At 47.4% G+C, this 21,180-nt stretch overlaps 1 protein-coding gene across 4 annotated transcripts in view; it reads right to left on the bottom strand.

Annotated features, from left to right (window-relative positions):
• The window catches only part of MSANTD1 (Myb/SANT DNA binding domain containing 1), a 48,115-nt gene extending 37,852 nt beyond the window's left edge, over window positions 1–10,263 (bottom strand). For all 4 annotated transcript variants that reach the window (XM_064151602.1, XM_064151605.1, XM_064151603.1 and 1 more), the window contains exon 1: window positions 10,181–10,263. In XM_064151602.1, the coding sequence (XP_064007672.1) occupies window positions 10,181–10,196 (16 nt within the window). In that variant the 5' untranslated portion in view covers window positions 10,197–10,263. The remainder of the gene's footprint in view (window positions 1–10,180) is intronic.
• Between the last annotated feature and the right edge of the window lie 10,917 nt (window positions 10,264–21,180).

Here is a 21,180-nt window from a genome sequence, read left to right as displayed (position 1 = left end):
CTAACTATTGTGTCCTTGGGGTACCTTCTTCAGCCTCAAACTGAAAGAGTTTAGCTGAAAAAAAAAAAAGCAATTAACTGAAGGGGTTTTTTTTGGAAGGCATTTTTAAAGGATCTGCTAGCCCAGTGTGGTTTTATCACAAACCAGTGGGATGAAGTAAGTAACAGAGGGGGTCAGGAAGAGTATGGAATTACAGAGCAAGTCTCTGCTTGTGCTTTTCAATGTTGCTTTGATTTTCTTAAAATGTGCTGTTTCTTCCTTTTTTGGTATTTGGGTTTGTTGTTTTTTTTTTATTTCTTTTAAATAAGCCTTTGAAAGAAGTGGAAGGACAGGTAGCACTGTTTGGAAACTGCAAATCACTCTTTTGAGAAAAGAAGTACGTTTTCATCTCACCGAATCACAGAATGGTAGGGATCTTGAAAGATCATCCACAGTCTGACACCCCTGCCAGAGCAGGATCGCCCAGGGCAGGTCACACAGGAATGCATCCAGGTGGGTTTTGAAAGTCTCCAGAGGAGGAGACTCCACAACCTCTCTAGACAGCTGCTCCGAGGTTCCAGCACCCTCACTGTAAAGAAGTGTCTCCTCACATTGAGGTGGAAGCTCCTGTGTTCCACCTTACACCCAATGATCCCTGTCCTATCACTGGGCATCACCAAAAAGATCCTGGCACCTTCATCCTGACACCCACCCCTCACATACCTGTGGACACTGATCAGGTCACCTCTCAGCCTTCTCTTCTCCAGACCAAACAGCCCCAGGCCTCTCAGTCTTTCCTCATAGCAGAGATGTTCAAGTCTCCCAGTCATCCTCATAGCTCTTCACTGAACTTTCTCCAGCAGATCCCTGTCTCTCTTCAATCAGGGAGCCCAAAACTGAACACAGTATTCCAGGTGTGGTCTCACCGGGGCAGAGTAGAATGGGAGGAGAACCTCCCAAGACCTGCTTAACTCCATATAAAATATGCTAACCATGAAAACAGGAGGCATGAAGGAGAAAAGTGGCACTCTGTGACCAAACCAGGAGGTATTTAGAGGACATGACCCTCTAAATAGGGATATGTGAGTAGGCAGAGAAAAGGGAATTACCTGCAATTCATTTCAGATATTTGGCAAGATGCTTTCATAGAATCAACCAGGTTGGAAGAGACCTGCAAAATCATCCAGTCCAATCTATCACCCAGCCCTATCCAATCAGCTAGACCATGGCACTTAGATGTATGTAGGAGCTCTGGGATTGTTTGAAGTCCATTCAGAAGTAAAACATGACATAAGCTTTTGATTTCAGACTCATCTCATATTCTTTAGTCTATCCAAGAGCATCAGAAGAGCACAGCAAGTGCCCCTCATCCTCCTCCCACAATATAACAAAATGAGAGCTCAAGTTCTGCATCATTCCAGGCTGATGAGTTTTAGACAGCGTTTCCCACTCACCTCAACAAGGTGATAATTTAAACACCTCTGCCGAGGAACACAACCTCCTCATGGACACCCCCGTCCCCAGCTCTGCAGACACCTGCTGGTGGAATTTGATATCCTGTAGCTAGAGCAGCAGAAAGTGTTTGGGAGGCTTGTGTTATGAACGAGTGCACAGCTGCAGAGAGATGAAATTCCTTCTAAGCGGACCAGATGCTACATTTTGGTGAGTCTGAGCACAAGGACACAGAAGCGGCTTCTGGTCCTTGCAGCCAAGCACCTGCTTGCTCTAGGAGAAAGAGCACACAGTCTGTGTCTTCAGTGCTTTTTCGGCACTTGCAGTGGTGTGGGAGCTTGACCAAGCTCCATATTGCTTTTGTCACTTGGAGAGCAATGCCAGCCCATCCTGCTTGCACTCCCACGTTGTTCAATTATACACCCCCAAATCAGTGACACTACATGCCATAGGGTGGCCCTGCCAGTCCTGCATCAAGGGCAGGTTTCTGTTCTCACCACTACTGCCCTCTCCAAGGACACTCAACAAGAACAAGCTGCACCTTCTGCCTGCATAGGAATGATTGTCCACCTGTATTTCATGGGCTTAAAGTACACCTCATGGGGCATATCTGAGCTTAGGCTACCTTTGCCCACAGAACATCAAGCTGCAGATCACAGCACGCCTGGCACCCACCTCAGTTGCTGCCATATCTGTCAGTTGGTATTCTGCATCACAAAGAAACCAAGTCCAGACTTCAGGAATTCCTCCTGCACAGTGCACACACCACGACATCCCAGTGAATCCCACTGAGAGGGATGCCATTGCCCCACAGGAGAGCAACTCTGTTGCTCTGGCCTGCTATTGAGAGAGATACCAATAGAGGTTCCTGTAGCCTGCTGACTTTCCTGCAGTTGGATAGGATAAGAGGGAACATCCTCAAGCTGTGCCATGAGAGGTTTAGATACTAGGAAAAAATTCTCTGCTGCAAGAGTGCTCAAGCATTGGAACAGGTTGCCCAGGGAGGTAGTGGAGCCACTGCCCCTGCAGGTGTTCAAGAAACCTGTGGCCATGGCACTTGGGGACATGGTTTAGTGGCCATAATGGTTGATTTTAGAGGTCTTTCCCAACCTTAAAGACTTCATGATTCTATATTCTCCTGGAAAATGGGTGGCTGAGGTCCTACACTCTGTTTTAATACCTTTAGCTAATTAAGACCATAACGACTTCAAAACTACAGGAGCACTGTAGTTTGGAGGAGGTTTGAAGCCTGTTGGTGAAGGAACCTGAAAGTCCATCAATACCTTATCAACTCTCCCCAAGAGCTCCTGGCCTTCAAAGCACACAGATTTGCAACAGCTTCCTTCTACAAGAATCCATAGTGACATTTACCCAATATATCAGCTTCATTCTACCCATTCAAGTTCTTCACTTCAGTTCCAACAGGTTTGCCCAAGACAGACTCCATCTACCAGCACATGCAAGCCTTTTCAGCATCGATCCCACTTGCCACCATGGCTTGCCACAGCAACTGTTTAATTCATCTCAAACCAACATATTAATTAAACAACTCCACATTTGGGACTCCTGGGTGGCTACCATGGCTACCAGCTATTTTTAACCAATTGTTCTAAACCTGTTCTGCTGACACTTCAATTTCAAATGCTCTCCGAGATGCTTTCAGACACCAAAATCTCCAGAAGAAAAAGCTTCCAGAGATCCTTTATCACGAAGAGCAAAGCAAAGATGCATTTAGCCTTGCTGTATCCACCCTGTGTACTTGGAGTGTCTCCAGTGTGCTGGAGACCCCAAAATTCCTCTCCCTCCGCGGTTTGAATGGGACAGGGGAAGCCAAACGCCTGCTCCGCTCCCCTGCCCCGCAGGCGCGGAGCGGGAGGGGGCGGGGGGGGGGGGGGGAGGGGTGTTGCACGGGGTCCTGCCGGCGCGAGGGGTGCCCCGCGCAGGGATCGGGCTGCTGATTGGCTGTGGTTTTCCCGCCTAAGGAGAGGGCAATGGACTCTGGTGCAGGGCAGGGAGAGCTCCTGGGGCGCTTCCCGCCTCGGAGCTCTGACCTGCCTGGAGAGCTCCTGCGGAGAGTCCCCTGCCGCTGCCAAGGGCAAGCTCCTGAGGGACCGCACCGCACCGGACCGTCCCCGCCTAGGAGCGCTCCCCACCTTAAGCACCCTTTGTGCAAGCATAACAGGCTAAGGAGCCTCAGGTGTGCTTTGAAAGAGAGCGAACTGACAGGCTCCTGGGCCGCCCTTTCTCTCACACAGCCTAACTCACCTCAGTTAGTACCAACTGTCTGCTCAGCCTGACGGGCACTGGGAAAGCTGTGCTTATAGCTTAGCCTTTTGCATTTCCTCACTCCTAAAACAGCCAAATTCATCTATAGCAAGGTCTTCTCCATGAAACGGAGTATCCTCACTCCTAAAACAGCTAAATTCATCTATAGCAAGACCTTCTCCATGAAACGGAGTATCCTCACTCCTAAAACAGCTAAATTCATCTATAGCAAGATCTTCTCCATGAAACGGAGTATCCTCACTCCTAAAACAGCCAAATTCATCTATAGCAAGATCTTCTCCATGAAACGGAGTATCCTCACTCCTAAAACAGCCAAATTCATCTATTGCAAGATCTTCTCCATGAAACGGATTATGCTAATTAAACTCAATTAATTTCTGTACGTAGTTTTGGGGCTGGGTTTCAGGAAAATGGTTCTATTTTTATATATATATATTCCTGACTCGGCCACCTTAATCTAACCCTGCCTCCACACCAGCCTGCTGACAGACAGGCTTACTGCTCTTCATGCCTTTGAAGGGCCTTCCTCATTGTTTCTGTGAGTTTAGCAAGTCCTTCCCTCAAAACTGCTTTAACCTGCTGTGTTTAGCTTGACTTATTTAACTTACATGATTGCTCTTTCTTATTTTCTCCGTTCAAACGTGACCTCCACTTTCTCAAAGATGTCTTTTTACTCCTAACATCTCTCTGCCCTTCCATTCAATTCAAGAGAGATGTTGAGGTGCTGGAAGGTGTCCAGAGGAGGGCAACAAAGCTGATGAGGGGCCTGGAACACAAACCCTATGAGGAGGGACTGAGGGAGCTGGGGGTGTGCAGCCTTCAGAAGAGGAGGCTCAGGGCAGAGCTCATTGCTGTCTACAACTACCTGAAGGGAGGCTGTAGCCAGGTGGGGGGTGGCCTCTTCTCCCAAGCAACCAACAACAGAACAAGGGGACACAGTCTCAAGTTGTGCCAGGGGAAGTCTAGGCTGGATGTAAGGAGGAAGTTCTTCACAGAGAGAGTGATTGGCACTGGAATGGGCTGCCCAGGGAGGCGGTGGAAGCACCATCCCTGGAGGTGTTCAAGAAAAGACTGGATGAGGCACTCGGTGCCATGGTCTAGTTCACTGTATAGGGCTGGGTGATAGGTTGGACTGGATGATCTTAGAGGTCTCTTCCAACCTGGTTGATTCCATGACTTCCACTGAGCAATATCAGCTGCACAGAGTTATGCTTAAGTCTTTTTAACCAAAGAGTGATACACAGCTCCTCGAGCCCCTGTGATGGTTTCTTCTCACCTGCTGCACCTTCTCTGCAATTACCTGGCTCTCTGAGCTGGTCCTTTGAACCTGAAAACTGTAAACATCTTCCTTGTGTTTTGTTCCATCTCTTAAAGACTTTTTTGTTTGCGCAGGGACAAGAAATTTGAGTTTGTCCTGGCAATTGCACGTGGCTCTGAGTCAAAACTCAGTGCTGTCTTATATGGCATTAAGTTCCTTCACATCTCTACATGATTTTTGCTGTTGTCTCTCACATCAGGGTCATCTCCTTTTCTGATCCTATATTTATTGTCATTTCTCCTTGTGCCTCTGCAGCAAAAGGCCCTTTCTTCCCTTACACTTCACTGAACACTCTTGGTAACAAGCACCTCAGACAAGTAAAAGCCTCTCCTCCAGGCCTGCTCCAACTGCCAAGCCAACAGCAGCTCATATTCCCCAAAACAGGGCCCTTTGGTTTTCTCAGCCAGCATTTCCATACGGAAATTTTCCAGGCATTTCAGGACCATGTTCCTGTCACCACTCTGCAATACTACTGATTCTCAACACTGCCAGACCAAATATCAGCATTGCCACCTCCACATCTCTCAGAGGGATGTTTTCCTCCAGCCTTACTTTGTCTTTGCTTCCCACAAGAGTACCAAAGTTCCCTGGAAGCACGGTTTCCTCACACCTCCAGGACAGTTTGGATGACAAGTCTAAGATCAGAGTATTAGATGAAGCTGACTGGCCCCACTAGGAGCATCAAGGGGACAGGGCTACCCCCCACCAAGTGACACTGAGCAACAGAGCAAGCTGGATCCTGTGTTCTACACCATGCTGATGTCAAGGTCAGTGTATGACAGGAAAGGGGCTGGGTGGGATTTGTGGGGCTGATAGTGTATCTTACACCATGTAAAGTTTCATGTTGCAGTGGTTTTGTGTTTCCTCTCCAGTTTCCAAACTGGGGTTCACTCTTTTCGTTCTGGTTTGAGTTTGCATGTGGTGGTGGCAGGAGATTTTCATGGCTTCATCTGCTGTGTACCCTGCTACCTTTTCTCCTGTGGTTTTGTTTTGGTTTGCGTGATCTGCTATCCCTGCAACAGAGTAGTAAACTATCCTTAACTGACATTTTGGCTTTCTCAGCTCCTTTCCTCCTTGCCCACTCAGAAAGGTGAGAAGGGGGAAAAAAAACTCCTCAGTTGTAACTGGATTGCTGAAATTCAGCTTCCAGCTGAGTTAAAAGCAGGACAATCAGCCTGGGTAATGTTTTCTAGCATCCGGTGCAAGAAGGATCTCTGACACAGATGACTGATTTCCATCCAGGAGATCCCAGCATCGCTCCACTATCTCATGCATTTATTAGGATTTCATTTCCATTTAGAGCCTGGAGGGAAATTACATTATCAGCACACCTGGTATGTGCACTACCAAAAGTGGAGGGGATGCCCCCTCTCAATCTATGCAGAAGGTCTGTTGCTACAAGAAATGGCCTGGATCATCATCTTATTCAAAGGAAGAATGAGTGATACGAGATCTTCTCCGTTCACAGACTAAAGCAACCTCTCATGAGCATTTCCTGAGCCAGATAGAGTCAATGGGCTGCCAAAGACTGGATGAGAGACTTAGTGCCATGGCCTAGTTGACTGGACAGGGCGGGGTGATAGGTTGGTCTAGATAATCTTGGAGGTCTCTTCCAACCTGGTTGATTCTATGATTCTAATGCTCAGTGTGGGTATGAGCTGTGCCTACACTATTCTTTCTCTGCTATCAGCACAGGTGGGACATTTTCACCATTTTCACCATTTTCCCCTGGTATTTCTCTAATATCCCAAAACACAACTTATTGCTCACCTTAACAAAAAGATCACAACACCATTTTGGCTTACAATCACATCAGATGACAGTTCTGGCAGTAAGGCAGTATTACATGAAGTGGTTTGGTGACAAAAGTTCTTAGGATTAACCCTGTCAGAGAAGATAGACATCACTACAAGCCCTCTGCTCTTAGCTTCACCTGATCAGCAATTTGAAATTGCAATATAGATGTCACAAACCAAGCTCTGGTCTTCTTGGAGGTTGTCCTCCCAGACACTATGAGCACCGAAGCCCTCACAAATTGGATATTATAAGGAAAAATGAATAACTGAAAGAAGCTGGGTGTAGGTGAGACAGAAGCAAGATTTTTTTTCCCCAGGAGGATGGTGAGGCACTGGAACAGGTTGCCCAGAGAGGCTGTGGAGGCTGCAAGCCTGGCAGTGTTCAGAGGCGGCTTGGATGGGGCAGTGAGCAAGCTGCTCTAATAGGACAAATAGATGATCTTGAAGATCCTTTCCAACCCAACCCATTCTAGGGCTGTATGATAGAATTACTTATGATATTATTGTATATGGATAAAATAGTCAACACCTCTGTGGTGCTGAGGGACATGCAGGTTCATGCCTGGTGGCTCACACTAACGCTTTGGTAGCATCTGCACAATTTTGATCTGAAAGGATTATATTGGGGTTGGTTTTGTTTTCTGAAGGCAAAGTCCCTCAGCAGCTGGACAAGCACTCTCTATCTGCAACTTCTCACTTAAGTGCTCTGTGTCTTTGCTTTACCAATCAACCCTTTGTTCTGAATTCTTTTTTGCCACCTTTGATGAACCCCCTGCCTGAACCAGTATTTAATACTCACCCTACAGATCTCTCACTTGATTTTTTTTTTCTTTCTATTTCCTCAAACTTACACTCAAGTTTTACTTTAAATCTCCTAATAAACTTTAATCATGCTCCCACTTTACACTGCCATCTGTAACTGGAGTACAGGACAGGAAATGACCTATTTGTGTTCTGGAAGCCAGTTTTGCAGATAAAAGAAGCTAAACATTTCATTTAAATATGCCTCTTTGATATGTAACTGAAATAGGTTCAAACACTGAGATTTGCTCACCATCATTACTCCTATTTTCCAACACATTAATTGGATGGAGGCAGCCAAATCAAGAAAAAAAAAAAATAATCAGCTTCTCATCAAGGACTACATTCTAAATTCTGACTTATTTTTTTAAACAACTAAAAATTGCTAATGAATAATTTATGACCAGAAGATTAAATCTGATATGAACCGAACCAGAAATACATGCAGCACTGTGTAAACATCCTGCTAACTCTCTCAATTTGCCCAGTTACCTTAGACCCGTCTCAGTGCTTACGCATTTTTCTCAAGCAATCAGATCTGCAAGAGCTACAACTAATTAAATCTACTGCTGCTGATGTGAGCCAGGTTTAAACTCCACTTTGCAAAGAATCACAGAACGGTTTGGGCCGTCTAGTCTAATGCCTCTGCAGTCATCCTGCACATCCTCCACTAGATCAGGTTGCTCAGAGCCTTGTTGAGCCTGACCTTAAATATCTCCAAGGATGGAGCCTCAACTACCTCTTTGGGCAACCCGCTGCAGTGTTCCACCACACTCACTGTGCAGAACTTGTGCCTCACTCCCAACCTAAATCTGCTTTTCTCTCCTTTCAAATCATTGCCCCTTGCCCTATCACCGTGGGCCTTTGCAAACAGTCCCTCTGCAGCTTTCTTGTAGCCCCCTTCAGGTACTGGCAGGGTGCTCTGAGGTCTCCCTGGAGCCTTCTCTTCTCCAGGCTACACAACCCCAGCTCCCTCAGCCTGTTCCTCACAGCAGAAGTGTTCCAGACCCCTGAGCATCTTTGTGATACAATTAGCAGATCTGCAACTGAATCTTGTGAATCCTGTGAATCTTGTAAGGCTTCCCTTCCTCCACCTGCACACTTCATTCTGCCGGCCTGCAACTTCTCACAACCCCACAGCCCACCCTACTGAGTCCATTAGCCTCTTCTACACAGCCATAGCTGTTTGAACCCCCTAATGCTCACTGTGCTGCAAGCGCTGCCAAGCTGCGGTGCCTAAGGGGTTAATCTGACGTGCGGGCATACATTAAACCAGCTAAGAGCATTCCACAGAAATCCTATCCTGAGCTAGCAGAAGGAATAGCTAACCTGACACATGCTCTGTCCAGGCAACAGAGAAACTCCATTGCTTTTTACACTCAGCATCAATAGGGCACTTTGTGGGGCACTCAGGACCCCTTGGAAACCCTTGGGCATAGAAAATCAGCCATTGTGTGGACAGCTGCACGGAGAAAAACACAACCCCGGGAAGCAGCGCATGCAGCATTAGCTGGGAGAGCTGTGCTTTGCTTTGAGCAGAATCCTTTCCAGACCATACCACCTGTTTCAAAGACAAACTATTTCCTCGCTGGTTTCAAAAGCTGCAGCTCTGCCCCCCCCACCTTTCCATCTCCTCTTTTTATATAGATGCCTACAGACATACACTCGGAGGGGCATAAGGAACCTGCAGCTGTAGGTACCCCAGCTCTTGATCTCCATCATGCTACCTAAACCAGCAACTCCAGCAGTCTCTCAGGAGTTTGCTGTAAAAGCAATTGGAACTGCAATTAACAACAGCACATCTTAGGGTAAGGAAAGACTTCTAACTAGAAGCTAATTAGGAGGGCAAACACTGAAGCTTGTTAGCTGAGATGCTAATGAGAATTATCCTTGAGTGGCAGCAGCCTAGCTATTCAGAGTTAATTAGAAACCTCAGCTGATAGTATATTGCTCTTAAGAGCTTTCAAAACAAACAACTGGAAAAACTGTCCTGCAGCTAAGCATCCAGCCTGCCATGTCGAGTAATTCGCGGGCACAGGGAACAGCCAGAAAATTACACTCAGGCATCAGGGTAATTTAACAGCGTGTGGGGAAGGTCGAGAGGAGGTCTTCAGGAGGTGCCTGCCCTCCTAGGTCTGCTGGCAGGGTTCTGCTCCTCCGCAGCACAGCTGGCGCTGCTGTGTGCCCTGCCACTCGCAGTGCTGGTGACAGCATCACCCATGTGCACAGGAAAAGTGAGCTGGGGCGGCCGCTGCACAGCCCAAACATCCGCACCGCTCCTGTGCGGAAGCAGAAGATACTGGGCTGGTCCCACAGCCCCTGACAGCCTTCCTGTCCCACCCACCAGCCTCCCCCAGCACGGCCCTCACTGCTGCTGCCAGCTGAATCAGGGCGAAGCAGCAACGTGCAGATTGCTCTCACCAAGCCTCTGCACTCCCAGGGCACGGGGAGGGCTTTACTCTCTCCCTGTCTTTGTGCGACGGGGAGGCAAGGAGTAAATGAGATGCTTAGTGGGGCAAGACAGCAGGGGTGGTGGATGTGGCCTTACCTGGGCTGAGCTGCATGGCTGGGTCCTGCCGTGAGCAAAGCCAAGGAGGCGAAGGCCAGGGGCTGCCTGTTTAAATGTTTCCTCTCTGCCTGATTGGGAGCGCAGGAGCCAGTCAGGGGCAGGGTGAGGCTGCAAAACTCACAGCAGCTACTGACTGCAGGAGAAGATTGGATAGGGGAGAACCTGCGGGGTGGTTTGCGGCAGGTTTGAACACAGATGGCTGTGTTTGGATGTCGCAGGGGGAGAAACCCTCCAGGAGGATTTTCTGTGTTGTTGAAGTTCCCTTTGCATTAAAACCTGTAGCGAGTTGAAGTGATTGAAGGAAAACTTGGGTTTAATTCTGTTTACTGAAGTCTACTGCCAAGGCGCATGGATGCTCTTACACGGGTTCAGCTTTCCTAAGAACCAAAGCTGGGCAGGTTCCAGTTAAAGCACCCAGAAGAGCACCCACAAATGGCTTCACACCAGTGGAACAAAGGAGATTTCAAAGTTTAGCTCAACAAACGTAGCTTAGAATGCAGCTGTGACCTGGCAGCCACTGGGGATAGGTGTGAGGGGATGGGGACTTTGCACACTGAAAGAACATGTGCAAATCCACCCTTCGGTGTTTGCAGTGGAGAACACGTGAAAGGACTAAGAGCAGAGCAGACACCAACAGCTGCAACCCTCTTTCTTAAAGCCAAAAATAAATTCTGGGTAGGTAGTTTTCTGAAGAGACAAACTGATTTCACCGAAGCCTTAGGAACACACATTTTCACCTGATGGGCTTGAAGCGAGAGCCCTGGATTGTGGTTATTCAGGTTCCACAGGACTTGTAAACGCTGACGGAGGCTGGAGGCAAAATTCCCCAAACACTAAAGTGATGTAGCTCTGGGCTTGACCATGCTGCAGCTTCATGCAGAAGCATCCCAGCCACAAGCTGCATACCTCGGCTCAGCAGGTGACAGTCTGCTGGTGACCAAGATGTGACCATGGGTTTTACAAAGCCACATCACAGATTCAAGCTCACCAGTGTCTGATGCCTGCAATTGCTGAGCCGGCTGGAAGCTGGGGGGTCCCCTTGGTCAGCAGCTTGTGCAGACCCTGCTCAGTGCAAAGGTTCACAACTCACTTGGCAACTCAAACCAGGCTACACAAAAACAACAGAAAATATTTCAGTGCAAGTAACTTGTATCACACAGAAATCTGGAGTGGTGGAGGCTGGAAGAGACCTCTGTAAATCATCTAGTCCAACCCCTTTGCTAGAGCAACTTCTACATCAGGTTGCCCAGGATCACATCCAGGTGGGTTTGATGTCTTTCCAGAGAAGGAGACTCCACAATCTCTCTGGGCAGTCTGCTCCAGGGCTCCAGCACCCTCACTGGTGCTGATAAGGTACAGATGGATTTCCAGGGTTCTTTGCCAGTAGCCATCAGATCCTCTACATCCTGCAGAAACAAGGGAGAAGGGAAAAAGTGGAAAGTACTCCTCTAGGTCAAACTGGTTATGGTCCTAACTAGCTAAAGGTAGTAAAACAGAGGGTAGGAACTGAATTATCCATTTACCAGCAGATTCATAGAATCATTAATGTTGAAAAAGACCTCTAGGGTCATTGAGTCCAACCATCAATATAGCACCACAAAGGCCACTAAACTGTGTCCTGAAGTGCCACGTCCACACATTTTTTGAACACCTGCACAGATGGTGACTCTACCACCTGCCTGGACAGCCTACTCCAATGCCTGACCAAGCATGGTTCTCATCTTCCCTTCACAAGGGATAAGTACATGAATCTAATCCTGAATTTCATCCACTTCCCTTCTCCTGACTGTGACTCTCAGCATCAATAGCTTCACATAGGCTAACATGTAGCACCCAGCTCCCCAAGAGCCCAGTTTTCCTTCCAGGCTGGTGACCTCCTGCTGCCCCTGACAAAGAGTCCTCCTCTCCTAGCCTTCACTGCACACCTGCAGCAGAGTGACAGCCTGATACACATTTTACCTCTTTCTCCCCCCAGGACTAGACTACTGCTCAGCTAGCTCTGCAGCTCCTCAGGGAGCAGTGGTTTAGCTCAGCAGGAGATACAGCCCCAGGTCTCCATCTTGTACTGATGTTAATTTTGCATCATGCTCAAAGCACTGCCTGCTGTCTTTTCTCCTAGGTTTTCATGTACACTGGGGAATTTCCTTTGCCTGGCAAATACCCATGGATCCACTGCTGGGTTTGCTACTGAGAGAGTCTCTAGGAATGACTCTGAATTCACTTAGGGGTCTTTTGGTGGGTTTTTTTCCAGTTTGCAGTCTGATCTCTCACAACTGACATAATGTCCTTAAACTTCAACACTGCATCTTTAATCTCAGATCACTCACCAGTCCTCTTTTTCTTCAGGGGAGAAAAGAGAACAAAAAAAGGTATCAGGGGCAGAAGTCTTCTCTTTGTTGGAGCCTTTGGCCTCAGGTCAGGAAGCTTTTCGTGGGAAAGCCCCACAGTTCCCTGGAGAACTCAGAAAAACCCCATTCTCTGCTTCTGCCTTCACCTTCCTGCCCTCCCAAGGCAGTGGCTGCAGCTCACTTGTTCCTGTGCTGCTCTCTTCCCTCTGCATTTATTCTTTGGTAACCTAGTGCAGCTATCACATCCCATGGGAAATGACTAAAGGAACTGTTCAGCCTACAAGAACTAGTGAATCCATGATGACATTTTCCTTATGCTATGGATTATTTGGATTTAATTTATTATTCAAACCCTTTGCCCACAGTTTAATATGGGTAGGGTTCCACTTCCACTGGTGCTAAGTAGTGTTGTGTTTTCTGCTTGACCTGTAACCCCAACACACTTGATTTACAGACACCCTGTATGCCACTTACCTGGCTCTCATTGCACAGCACTCACTCTGCCATTCCATTTTCACTTGGCTTGGCTCCCTGCAGGGTTCTTTTCTCTCCCAGCAGGTTGAGGAAGGCTCGGTAACCCTACGTGCTCATCACTGCACCACTGCAGCTGCTGTTGCTGCTTTGCACTGCTCACACCTGTAACACCTCACTGGGAGTCACCACTTGGGTCTCAGCTCAGGGCTTTCCATCTCCCTGTATTTCCCTCATCTGCTGCCTTTTCTCATTGCACTGGGTTTTGAAAACCTCCAGAGAAGGAGAGTCAGCAACCTCTCTGGGCAGCCTGATGCAGGGCTCCAGCACCCTCTCAGTAGAGAATTTTTAACTTAAGTTCAGGTGCAACCTTCTGTGTTCCAGTTTGTGCTCACTGTCCCTCGTCCTGTCACTGAGCACCACTGAAAAGAGCCCAACCCTATCTTCTTGCCTCCCACCCTTTAGCCCTTGCTGAGCATTGATTGGATCCCCTCTCAGGCTGCTCTTTGTCAGGCTAAACAGTCTCAGATTTCCCAGCTTCTCACAAGATGCTCCATGCCCCTCAGTATCTTTATGGGCCTGACCATCTCCAACCTGCTAAGACTGTTTCCCCCTCCTTTTTTAAATATAACTCTGTATTTCAAATTTAAAAAAAAAAATCAGAAGCAGTTTTATAGTAATTGGAAAGCTTTCATGTCCCATCTGCAAGGGGTCCTTGAAAGAGATGGAAAAAGGAAACATGAAGAAGACATTAGGACTGCACCTCAGTCTTTCATCACTATATATAGTTCATAACACACATCAGGTGCCACAGGAGCTGCTGTTCAAGGTTGAAGCAAGGTCCTTATGAAAGGGACAGTTACTCTCTAGTGACAGATAAGGAGAGGAAAGTCAAAGCTAAACCATGCAAGAGGAAAGGCAGGAGGGCTCGAAGTGAAGTGGGAAAGCTACAGAAGCCTTTACCTTGGGAAGAGATCTCTTCAGAACCTGGCTGTGAATTCAGGTTTTAACCTGTCACTAATAGTACCTCACTAGCTTGGCATGGAGCAGACCTCTCCTCAGGTGGGAAGCATGTAGGGGCTGGTGGGCACCATGGGCAGCAGCAGGCTGCCAGCCTCACCAAGAGGGCGATGCCTGGACTGTGCTGGGTCCTGGCTTTCAGTTCCAGTTCCTTTCACAATCAGGTATTGGATGGGGGGACAGCAGTGAGGTGCATTGGGAAGTGGCAAAACTGCTGTATTCCAGGAGCTGTGATTGGTGGCATGAAGTGAATTGCACTCACTTAGGGAGTAATATTGTGCCCAGCACAGGTCAACATCTCCAGTGACCTGAATGGTGGAGCAGAGGGTACCTCAGCAAGTCTGTAGAGGATACAAAACTGGAAAGGGTGGCTGATGCACCAAATGGGTGTGCTGCCATGCAGCAGGACCTCCACAGGCTGCAGAAATGGGTCAACAGGTAGCTTCTGAATCAGAATCACAGAACCTTAGAGGTTGGAAGGGATCTCCAGAGATTATCAAGTACAACCCCCCTGCTATGGCAGGATCACCCATGGTAGTCCACACAGGAATGCATCCAGGCAGGTTTTGAAAGTCTCCAGAGAAGGAGTCTCCACAGCCTCTCTGGCCAGCCTGCTCCAGTGCTCCATCACCCTCACTGTACAGAAGTTTCTCCTCATGTTGAGGCGAAACATTCTACGTTCCAGAAAACTGTGCACCTGAGGAGCAATAATCCTATGCAGTGGTATATGCTGGGGCTGACTGGCTGGGAAGCAGTTTGGCACAAAAGTGACCTGGGGATGAGGTGGACAAAGGAAACATGAAGCAGCAACCTGCTTTAACTGACCTGCAGCTGTGAGGAAAGAGCAAAGAGCCAGACAAAGCTATGCCAGCCCCAGCATGACTGTGTGTACACAGGGCTGAGAAAGAAAAGCTTGAGGACTGGACCAAATCGTAGCACAGAAATTCAACCGTCCCTGTCCCAAAATGCATGTGAGGCAACAGCCACCTTCATCCTGCCAAACCCCTCTTCCCAGTCATTTTCCTGACAGCAGGACTATAAATACTACCTTACACTTCAGTATTTATGAATAAATTGTGCAATGCAAAACCTTAATGTTGCATCAAGCGAGGTTTAGGTTAGCTACTAGAAGAAACTTCTTCACTGGAAGGGTTCTCAACCACTGGAACAGGCTGCCCAGGGAGGTGGTTGAATCCCCATGCTTGGAGGTGTTGAAAAGAGGCAAAGATGTGGTGCTGAGGGACATGGTTTAGCCTCAGCCTTGGTAGAGTTAGAGAATGGTTGGACTGAGTGACTTTAAAGGGCTTTTCCAACTAAAAGGATTCTGTGATTCAGTGTTGAGCTTGGGTACACCAACACTGCATAGCTTTGAAACAGCATCTCTTGGGAGAAGTAACTTTCTGCAAAGCGTTGGAGAAACAAGGATATTACCTGTGGAAATCCCAACCATCAAGCTGTTACTAGAGAGAAATGCAGCAACAGGAGGAAGTGCAACTGTAACTAGAAAAAGCAGAGGGTTTACTTTTTTGATTGTCAGGAGGGGAAAAAATGCCCACACTTGCTTCCCTCAGCCAGATGAAAGGCACCAGTATATAAAGAAGAAAGTTCTGGCTGACTCTGGAGTAGTAATTTGCAGGGAAAATGGAAGTTCAAAGAAAAAATAAAGTGGTTATTCTTTTTATGATAAAATATAAAGGAACACTCAAGTTAAAGTCTAATTATAAGGGTAAAATAAAATACAAAAAAACCCAACACTGCTGAGAAGCAGTTTCAAGTCCTGCAACCTTCCTTCATCTTGCCTTGTCTTTCCTTGCTGCTCTGTGAAAACTCAAGGAGCCAGAGGAAAATGAAGGCAAAAGCTGGAAGCAAACTGGGAAAATTATCTCAAACATGTAACAGTAGGAAGGAAACATTTTTGGTCATAAGGTGGAGAAGTGGACAGAGCCATTGAAGATGAAAAATGACATGATGCTTCCTGTCATGCTTTTGTCCAATGCTGAATCTTGCAGCTGTGTGACATCATGTTCAAGAGAGATGTTGAAATACTGGAAGGTGTCCAGAGAAGGGTGACAAAACTGGTTAGGGGCCTGGAACACAGCCCTGTGAGGAGAGGCTGAGGGAGCTGGGGGTGTGCAGCCTGCAGAAGAGGAGGCTCAGGGCAGAGCTCATTGCTGTCTACAACTACCTGAAGGGAGGCTGTAGCCAGGTGGGGTTGGTCTCTTCTGCCAGGCAACCAGCAACAGAACAAGGGGACACAGTCTCCAGTTGAGCCAGGGGAAGTCTAGTCTGGATGTTAGGAGAAAGTTGTTGGCAGACAGAGTGATTGGCATTGGAATGGGCTGCTCAGGGAGGTGATGGAGTCACCGTCCCTGGAAGTGTTCAAGAATAAACTGGATGAGGCACTTAGTGCCATGGTCTAATTGATTGGTTAGGGCTGGGTGCTAGGTTGGACTGGATGATTTTGGAGGTCTCTTCCAACCTGGTTGATTCTATGATTCTATGATCACAGGCTCACACAATAATTTTGCTTGAAAAAGACCTTTAAGGTTGTTGAATCCAGCCATGACTATGAAGCCATTTCCTGCCATCTCTCCAGCACAAAGGCTCTTAGCCCCTTTCACAGAAGCTGTCAGCCTGGCTCTGTCATGCAATGTCCTTAAAAGTGTCAGAGGTGCCTCTCTGTCCTTGAGTGCACCACAGCTGCTTGGTCTCAAGGGAGTAATCATCTTTGTGCTCCACAAACTACCTTGCCCATATACATCCACATGAAGGCTACACAAAGAAGAAGTAACAATATGCAGCAGGCAGCAATGGGGCTGGGTTTTTTTTAACACAGATTGATACTTTTCCCTGTCCATAACTGGGCATCAGCAGATAAAAAGTCTTTGACTTATGTAGCAGACACCAAGCTGCTGCACAGAATCCTGTGTCACTGCTTCCTGCCTCATGTCCTGGAGGTTTTGAGCAGAACAGCACAAGTGAAAAACCAAGACAACCTTCATCACCACCTCTTTTTGGGTCCTGCTAAAATGTCCAGTTTTGATTATTTTTCTTCTGAATGAGTGCACATCTTCAGAATACCTCATTATGGAGTACATTCTTGTTTATTGCCCTCGGCTTCCAAAGTTACTCTGATGTTACAGCTGGCAGAGCATGACTGAGTACATCTGAAATAATGACCACATTTTCCTCTCCTGCTCTGAGCACAAGCCACAGAGAGCCATGCAGTTTAATCACCATTACTCTGGGATTGGCATTTGTGTTTCATCTAGAGCTAATGCAGTCAAACTGAGAACAAAAGCAGCATATACAGAGGAGAGGCAGACCTCACTACAAAGTTAATTAATAACCACTTTGATGATATTTAACCCCTCAGCTGAAGTTCCAAAGGCCTTTTGGCTCTGTAAATCTCACTGTAAGAGTTCCTCATACTTTCACCAGCACACAAGGTCTAGCAATCTGCTCAAGTGCACTAAGGTAATTCAACATGACTTCTTCCACCGCTCCTTTACCACCAGCCACCAGTCATTTCAGGGCTTAATAAGCACTTTGGATTTTTATGGATCTAAGAAACATAGATTTGCTTAATCCAGTCATTGGAGACAGCTCAAGTAGAACCAGACCAGGGTTGCAGGGATACTCAAGCCCATGGCAAGCCAGTGGGAGAAGTGAGAAATCAACCTGCCAGCATAACACATGCCTCTGCTTCACCACTGGTAGCGTAGCTTGGGCTCAGATCATGTCTTCTGAAGCAGCAGGTTCTTTTCACTTTTACTGTCAGTGCTGCCTGCAGGCTTTCCAGCTGCCAGACCACGTTTCTCACATCTTTTAGCATCATCAGATCGTGCTGAAACAGCATCAGGCATCAGCCAGCAGCTCACACTGAAGGGACTCTGCAGTACAGAAATGCAGTGCTTAAGAGAGCACAGGCAGAACCACACAAGAGTGAAGAAGCAAAAGGACAGAAAACATCCTTTGTGAAGGCATTTGGTTAAGGCATACTGGTTAAGATAAACATCTGAGCAATGTTTTTTAGATTGATAGACTAAGTATTAAAAAAAAATAGCTGTAGATTTATTCATTCCCTTTCTTAGTTGTCACTTCATCAGGAGCCACAATTCATCCACAAGCTCCAGGTCCTTTGGATCTCTCAGTCTCACCTTCTGTCAGGCAGTCACAAACCTCTCTGTCCCTAACAAGCACCTTGGAAAGAATTAGCCAGGTGAGAGATTTACTCGAGGGGTCAGGGCAGAGGAAGGAAGGTTGGTGGAGAAGGAATGAGCTTAAGACACACTGCCAAAAGATGTAGGGATCAGATGCCTCAAAAGCACTTACCACCTCCCAGCTGCCCAGCTTCCAGTGCTCCTTTAAACCAGTGCTGGTTTGAGGCAGTTGTGAAGGCAAAGAAAAATGAATATGAACAAAGTATAATTACAAGTATATCTGCCCAAGCTTGCCTGAAATAAAAGTGAAAAGATGAGTTACGTTCTTCTAGCAGACGTTAAATCAGGTGCCAGAGACCCTACTTGAAATGCCAACATCACCAAGACATAGCAAGGAAAGAAAAGCGAAGTTAGGAAGCTTCACGCTTTTCTAGCAGCTGACAGGACAGCAGCTTCAGTCCGGGAGTTTGAACAGCAAGACAGGGATGAAAGCAGCACTTAATGGCTATTCCTCGAGGGAAGAAAGGGGTGGAAAAGGTGTATTCAAGATTCTCATCTAGGGACTTCAAGTCTGGGGAACTCTGAAGTTTTTGAGTGCATGTAATTCGAGCTGAGCTGCATGAGCAAACCCATCCTATTCAAATGGTCTGATTTAACCCCGCTCACAGTTCTGCAGGCACCCGGGGCATGGTCAAACCCAGCCCTCGAGGATGCATTTTGCTCGGAGCCCAAACACTGCAGCCTGGCTGAAAGAACTCCAGAATGTAAATAATGAGGTAAAACAATCAGGTTGCACTCGATCAGCATCTACCCATGACATCTGCAGTCTGGAGGATATGAAAACAGCACCTGGGGTGAGGATTACTCTGCCATGCTTGGATGTACGAGCCATGGGAAAGAACAGAAACAAAATTAAGGCAGAGTTAGGGCTGCAATAGAGGAGCAGGAGGTTTGGCTCAGAAGATAGCATTCTGCACACTGCATACACTTTTTCATGTTACTGCTTCCAGCTTTTTAACAAACCTACAAATAAAAATCTTTTCATCTCTTCAAACAGTTATGCAAAACTTATGGTATAATTATGGTGTAATTCTACAAGCAATCAAAGCTTTTTGTCTTGTACATGGAGTAGAGCCAAGCCAGCTCCAGAATGATGGCTGCAATACTCTTACAGCTGCACTGACTCAAAAGGAGGAAGCAAAGCCGTACCTACATGGGACAGAAGAAGGAAAAAGTAGACAAGTCACCTCAAGTTACAAAGTTCACAGAATCACAGAAGGTTAGAGGCTGGAAGTGACCTTGAAGGCTCATCCACTCCAACATCCCTGCAGAGCAAGATCACCTAGACCAGATCACACAGGAACACATCCAGGTAGGTCTTGAGTATCTCTAGAGAGGGACACTCCATAACACCCCTGGTCAGCCTGTTCCAGTGTTCTGTCACCCTCGCAGGGAAAAAGATTCTTCCTCATGTTTCCTTGGAACTTCCTGTGCCTCAGCTTCCACCTATTGCCCCTTAGCTTCCACCTATTGCCCCTTGTCCTGTCAATGGGCATCACCCAGCAGAGCCTGGTTCCATGGTCTTGGCTCTCTTCACATCTTTATAAACATGACTGAGATCATCCCTCAGCCTCCTCCTCTCCAAGATAAATTGCCCCAGCTCTCTCAAGCTCTCCTTGTAAGAGAGCAGTTTCATTCCCTTAATCATCTTTGTGGCTCTGCACTAGACACTCAAGCAGTTCTATGTCCTACCTGAACTGGGGGGCCCAGGATTGGACACAGTACTCCAGATGCAGGCTCACCAGGGCAGAGTAGAGGGGGAAGAGAACCTCTCTCAACCTACTCACCGCAGTCCTTTTAATACACCCCAGAATGGCATTAGCCCTCATGGCCACAAGAGCACACAGTTCTAGTCCCAGTGCAGTGCCTTATGTCATGTGCCTGGCCATTGCATCTGTAGGGATGAACATTCCAAGAATGTGTTTTCCCAGCAGCAAAAAGATGCAGACTTTCCTTTTCAAACCTGTCTTCGTCTCTGAGGACAAAACCTGAGCACAGCACAGTTGTGCTTAGGCTCCACAACGAAACTAAAAGGTGACAGGGGTGGCTGAGCTCACTGCTGACACCAGCAAGGCAGGAGGTGTACAACGAAGCTGTCTGGAGAGCAAGCCCAGCGTGTGCTTTCAACATTGAACTGCTGTTGTACTTGCCAGAGAACAGCCCAGCCCTGCACAGTTAATCAGAGCAAGATGCCACTGAGCAGTTGAGTTCCGCAAGAGACCCTACAGCCTTCAGCAGCAGGACCACCCAGAGATTTCTTCTAAGACACAAGCCTGACAGCTGGGAACCCAAGCTAAAGCAAACTGCTGCTTCGCCTCTGCAACCTTACCCAGACTGGCCTGCTGCAGATAAGCACAGCTTCACTCACACATACCCTTGGGATTGGTGCTTTCTGATCTCACCTAGAATCCCAGGGAGTTTTGGCAAGCAGGACCATTAGATACAATCAAAAGCTCAACTGTGGTACTTCTTTAATTGCAGACAGGACTGTGACTGCAATAGGCACCTGCATTTGGAGAGACCTGAGATGTTCTTGCATGGCTTTACAGTGCTCCACATTTGATAGATGAAGAGATACCAAGAGAAAAACCACTGTGAGAATCTCTAATGGCTGTAAGAGTCCTGTCATTGGTTCAGTTGAAGCTGCTGCTGTCCTGCCAACTTCAGAATGAAAGTGCTGGTTGGAGCCACCATGGGTCTTGAAGTTCAGACTGAACACAAGAAGCTTCCCGTGCCACTTGCTGCACCCAGTTCCCAGGTCTGGCACATAGGCTGAGGTTCTTGGGCATTTCAGCAGCTCACTGAGCTCTATCTTGGCCCAGAGGGGGTTTGTGCTAGTTTCCCTTCTGTCTGTGTATGAAGAATAAGGGGCTCTGTGAGAGCAGGCTGTGCTAACTAGGACAACTCTGAACCAAAC

The sequence above is a fragment of the Pogoniulus pusillus genome, chromosome 11 (assembly GCF_015220805.1).
Source record: "Pogoniulus pusillus isolate bPogPus1 chromosome 11, bPogPus1.pri, whole genome shotgun sequence".
NCBI lineage: Eukaryota > Metazoa > Chordata > Aves > Piciformes > Lybiidae > Pogoniulus > Pogoniulus pusillus.
The sequence above is the reverse complement of the archived record's forward strand: the minus strand, read 5'-3'. Positions and strand labels throughout refer to the sequence as shown.